The sequence below is a fragment of the Etheostoma spectabile genome, chromosome 5, assembly GCF_008692095.1.
Source record: "Etheostoma spectabile isolate EspeVRDwgs_2016 chromosome 5, UIUC_Espe_1.0, whole genome shotgun sequence".
NCBI classification, from domain to species: Eukaryota; Metazoa; Chordata; class Actinopteri; order Perciformes; family Percidae; genus Etheostoma; species Etheostoma spectabile.
The window spans coordinates 15,533,485-15,539,234 of NC_045737.1; the positions used below are offsets into that span (position 1 = coordinate 15,533,485).

General features: G+C 39.4%; 1 protein-coding gene across 1 annotated transcript in view; it reads left to right on the forward strand.

Annotated features, from left to right (window-relative positions):
• Positions 1 to 5,750, forward strand: part of npffr2a (neuropeptide FF receptor 2a) — a 28,015-nt gene that overhangs the window by 11,437 nt on the left and 10,828 nt on the right. Inside the window, exon 3 of the mRNA XM_032516434.1 lies at positions 5,251 to 5,350. Coding sequence (XP_032372325.1) covers positions 5,251 to 5,350 — 100 coding nt within the window. The remainder of the gene's footprint in view (positions 1 to 5,250; positions 5,351 to 5,750) is intronic.

Below are 5,750 nucleotides of genomic sequence, written 5' to 3' on the forward strand. Positions count from 1 at the left end.
AAAGTTGGGAACTGAGAGGCCACCATCCTTTTTCCTCCTCTGTGCAGTAGACATCCTAAGTCGTGGCCGTTTTCCTTTCCAGATAACTTTAGATACTGCTAATTGTAATTTATGCCAATAACCAGAAGAAGGGGAAAGAGGTAGCATAGCGCTCATAAAATGAATCCTGATAAATTTTAATTTGAAACAGAGATACAGGCTTGAATGGACATGGGGAGACCCATCCATTTTTCTATATCTTTCAAAACGTTGTTCAGAACAATGGAAAAGTTATGCTTAACAATCAGATTTAAGCAAGGGAAAACCTCAATGCCTAAATATTTAAACTGCTTAACAATGGGGATGTTAGCATGATTGAATTGCGAGCAGAATCATTTGAATGAAGTAGTGCAGACTTTGCCCAGTTACTTTTTAACGCCTGATAAGCTTCCTTCCTCTTCCTGAGAGGTGATACTGTGTATTACTAATGCATAATAGTGACACTATAATTGATTGGCAATTAGCTTGAGCCAGAGGCTCCAGAGAGAGAACAAATAGTGCAGGACTTAAGGGACAACCTTGGCGTGAAGATCTAGAAACTTGTGTCTGCGTAAGACTCAGGCTGAGGGGTTAGAAGACATAACTTTAATCATACCAAAGACAGTGTTACCCAAGGCCATCACCTCTAAGACTGACCATCAAAATGACTACTCAAGTCTGTCAAAGGCTTTTATTGTGTCAAGAGAAAGAAGTGACATTGAGTAGATTTGGACTTGTTGTGGACGGCAAAGTGGAGAGGCCTCGCTCACCTGTTTGGAGCTGGCTGGTGTTTGTAGAGATACACTGCGACCCTTTTTGTGGAGCTACTGATTGCCGTGGATTACGTTTTATGGTGTGATTGTGCTTTGTTTCTGCGCTTGTAGATGCATCTCAACAGACTGTAGGTCCAACACTGATTGGTCACTGTTACATTTTAAATGAATTTAAGTCTGTCACCGCCACTGTCTGTCTATTGATCCAAGACAGCCGCGGAGCAATTGGCTTTCAGAAGGGTGATTTGTTACATAAATTGTTACAATGTAACTTAAATAATGTAATTTTATTTGTATATACTTTCTCTTGCATGTTCGAAATAAAGATATCAATCACTCAATCAAAATCTGCTTTAAAAATAACATAAAACAACATATATGTATATTTAGCGTGTTTGTTTTTTGTCCATATGTGCTCGTGCGGTGTTCCCCAAGTGGTTGGTCTCAGCTGCTAAAATGAGTTTTTTTTTTTTTTGCTCCCTCTCCTCAATGTCAAACTCCACTTATGGGCTTAAGGACAGAGACCGGTAAGTCACTTGGCTGGGGTCTGTGTCTGTATGTAAACTAATAGCTGGTGCAACACAGTAGTTGTCAGAGAGTCACTGTGTACGCCGGACATTGAACACCTCTTTGTATCCTTACGTCCTTTTTTATCTTCCTTGGGAATTCCCCCAATTATTTGTGGCTCTTGTTTATGTTCACCCAAACGCTAACGTTGATATGGCCACTCAAGCCATGAACAGATCTGTGCAGTGGTTACAGGGGATTGCACCGGACACACAATCCTAATAATGGGTGATTTTAATCACTGTAAACCGGGGGAGTCTCTGTAACTTTTACCAGTGTGTCACTTGTCCGACCCGTCACTCAAAGTGTCCGGACCTTTGTTATGGGACGATTAAAGTGGCTTACAAATCTCTTCGTAGAGCCCTTCTTGGAATGTCAGACCATAATGTTGTTTATCTAGTTCCAACTTACAAATTGGTCCTGAAGACCACAAGGCGGAACAAAGATTTGTTCCGGTATGGACGGAAGACGTTCGGTGTCTCCACAACTGTTTTAATGGCACTAATTGGGATGTGATTAAAAATGCCTGTCTGGATTTAAACACACGTCTGCCTATATGTCTTCTAGTGAGGAAATGGTCATCTCCACTTATCCAGATAATAAACCTTGGGTCTCCAAATCAGTCAAAAGCATAATCAATCAGAGGAACATTAGTTTCAATCAGGGAGACATGATACAGCACAGGGCACTATTGAAACAGGTGAAGAACAAACTTAAGCTTGCCAAGTGAGTATATAAAGAAAAAGTGGAAAACTGAACAAAATTATAGACGCAACACTTTTCTTTTTGCTCCCATTTTTCATGGGCAAAAACAAAAGCGTTGCATTCAAAATTTTGTTCAGTGGGTGTTATGTGGCATATCCTAGTGGAGACATTACAGGAGGGGGAGGGAGAGCAGCCACAAGTCATTCTAGTCGACTGGCATTCAACGGATATCAAAGTATGAGTTTTCCTACAGCTGAACATCCGACCAAACCAAGCAACAAGGGAAGAAAGGAGTAGACCAAGAGGCTGAGGATCATAGACATAAAACAAACAAACAACAGAACTCTTTTGCTGCGAAGCGAGAGCCTGCTGGAAGCACAGCAGTCAGAGGAGCACTTCTCAGATCTAAACAATGTTGGCGTAGCAGAGAAAGTAATGCCTGGATATAAAGGTCGAAGTCACAGAGATAAAAAATGAACTCAGTCAGCTGTAACATGAAGTACAGTGTCAACCGGACAATGGGCAGAGCTCATCACAATCTACCAGAAAGCTTTGTGATGACAGCCTCAAGCTGTGCAATGCATTTTAGCAGCAGGGAGTGGGACACTCAGACAGTCAATGACATTTGACCAGGCGAGGAATCACACTCTAATACGACAGTGATGCCAAATGTATATAGCTGAACACTGCACACCAGCCGTAGACACAAGTGTTGGATTGAAATACATTTTCTTGACTTCAGAGCCTCCAAAAAAGTGATTTCATAGAATATTTGAATATCTTCTGGACATGTTTATCAGTAATGTGACGTGTGTGTTTGTGGTCTATGTTGTTGAGAAAAACCCACAATGAGATATCAGTTAGCATTACGTGCTGCTTTCTGTCACTTTGTGTAGCTGCAGTGTAAATACGAGGCTCTTGTTTGGCCCCTGAGTTCTCTGTTAAGACCGAACAACAACCAATCTGAGCATTGTCTCTCAAAGAAAGCTTTTATCTTCTGCAACATCAGGATGTTTCCAGCGTATAATGCTTTAATAGACCATAATGTGGTTTTGTCATCTGCATCAATGCATATTGGCCGATTGCAATTACCTCATAAAAGAATGAACACAAGGAGATGAAAGTGACAATGTCACCCAAATGTGTTCTACATATCACCTCAACAACCATCAATTTAGTTTTAAGGATGTTGTGGATAATGAGACTGAATTATCACACTTGCATTACTTCTGCAGCTTAATAAATAACACATGTGTTGTATCTGTGTCACATTAACTTAGTATTTAAAACCTTTTGCATGTTTTTGCGGATATAAATCTAACAGCTAAATGTTTTTTGGAAAGCAACTAGAGTACAATGTTTGTAATATTAATAGTGTTTTGAAAACAAGAAAAGCAGATAGTAGGGGATCCTTGTTGGTTGGTAGACAGCTCTAGATCCTTTAGAGCCTTAGGTAATTGTTAATTAGTGGTTTCTACACTAAAAAAGTTTTGTGAAAGAATCTGGCACTGTAAAGTTTTGACAAACAATTAATACGTGCTTTGCATTCTAACATAATACAGACAAAAAGGAAAATACATAATATAGACAAAAGGAACAATGTGCTACATATTCCTTTGAAAAAGTATAATAAAAAAACAAAGGTGCCACCATTTCAGTTAATTATCACTTACACCATCCAATTACATGCCACCAAAGAGAACAAAGATCGGGACGTCTTGTAGAGATGGGAGTGTGAAAAAAATTCCTGTAACAAGTAGACTGTGCTACACTCTTTGATGTGTTGGTCACAGAGACACCACTGGCATAGCCCACTTATTCACTGCTGTGCATGTAAACACACTGAGTTTCAAGATTTGAGCTTGATCCCAATGCATCAACATCCTTTATTAACTGTAAAATCCTGTTTAGGAATTGCCAACACACTTTCTCTGCCTTTAAGTCTCTTGTTCATCTGTAATATGACTGGACATGCTTTGAAATGTCAGAAAAAAACAGGGATAAGGTTCAACTTCTTGTAATTTAAATGCAGAGCAGGGCAGTGCAAAATCAGGGCAGAGTAAACAACAAGTAGTGCTGCCACAAGCTTTGTCATTGTCACTTTGTCGCTGCCACAGCATTGTCACTCTCAAAACTCAAGCCGACATAAAGCAATTCTTCCACTGTGTAGACAACTCAGATTGATCCAAAACTTAAAGGGTATTTGCAGCTACATGTTTGTCTTTTAAGGGGCTTAAATGTTTAGGGACAAACTGTGTAATGAAAAGGCAACTGCACTAATGGCTACTCATGTTCATTAGCAGGATAACGGAAAAACTACTGCCTGATTTTCTTGAAACTTGGTGGGAAGGAGTAGCATGGGTCATGGGTCATTCAATTTTGTAGCAGATCCGAATCATGGGCGGATACACACTTTTCATTGTACTTTTGTGAACATTGTGAGTTAGGGCATTTTGCCTGGGCGGAGGTCTGCGTTGTCTGAAGACACTTTTTCAGTTTATTGTATGTTCAGTCTAGTCTTTTAATATCAGTGAAATCAAACCACTAACAAAAATGTTTTCTAGGCAAACTTCTAGTATGCTGTTTTATCGGCACAAGATGACATGAAATGTGGATCATATAATTTAATGAAACGTCTTGACCTCCTGAGAGGAACTTTTTCCATCACTATAAACTCTCATTCTGATTGACACCTGTTGCCCACAAAACCCTCCCATTAAAAGGGGTACTCCACCAAGTGTATTTTCATGAATCTGTGGGACTCACAAGACAAATTACAAGACAAATAAGAATGGTCCAATTAGAAGCAGCAGCAAAGGTTAAGATGCAGATTTCTAGTACCAAGCTCCAAAAATGTTTCAATTAATATATACCTCACTTACACAATTAACCACTGCAATGACCCCTGAAAGCTTTAAATCCTCATTCAACCTTTATAATGTATTAATTTATAAAAAAAAAAGACAATTAAGCTTACGGGTTACAAAAGCCAGAGGTTATATTGAAGACAGTCCGCAGACTGTGATTATTATAGAATAGATAGGATATTATGGCTATTGCTTCCGCTCCCTTGTGCTCTGATTTGATTGGGTGTGTGAATTAGTTTGAAATCATACATGAACAGGTAGTCTGTCTTACGGCGTTGTCATAGAGGTATATGAGCTGAATGCATCTTTCTTGTCAACAGGATGGCCTTTTGGAAGCCTGGTCTGCAAAATGAGCGGCATGGTTCAAGGGATCTCCGTGTCAGCATCCGTCTTCACTCTGGTTGCTATAGCTGTTGACAGGTACAGTGGCTGTATTTTACTACTACTGCTGCATATTACATAACCGTGAATTTTCTTTTTCATTGTTTTATGTGGAAAAAACAGAACAAACCAGAAACAACTATGATTACACAAACCTCCACAAAGAATGCACAATCCTATTAATTTATATTCTAAACTCAAGGTTCACTGACTGCCTTTCTCCCGGAGCTTTCTGTATCTCACTGCCTTCTTTTGCGAGTGGAGGACATAGTTGAAAGCTCCAGAAAAAAACAAATAGAAAGTGATTTGATAATTTGTTTATTTGTGATTATTATTTTGTTGTCTGCAACGCCGACTCAAATTCCCGTGAGCTGGAATGAGCTAGAAACATGAAACTAGGGGGAATAACTGGAAGTGTGCTTCTATAGAAATATGAACC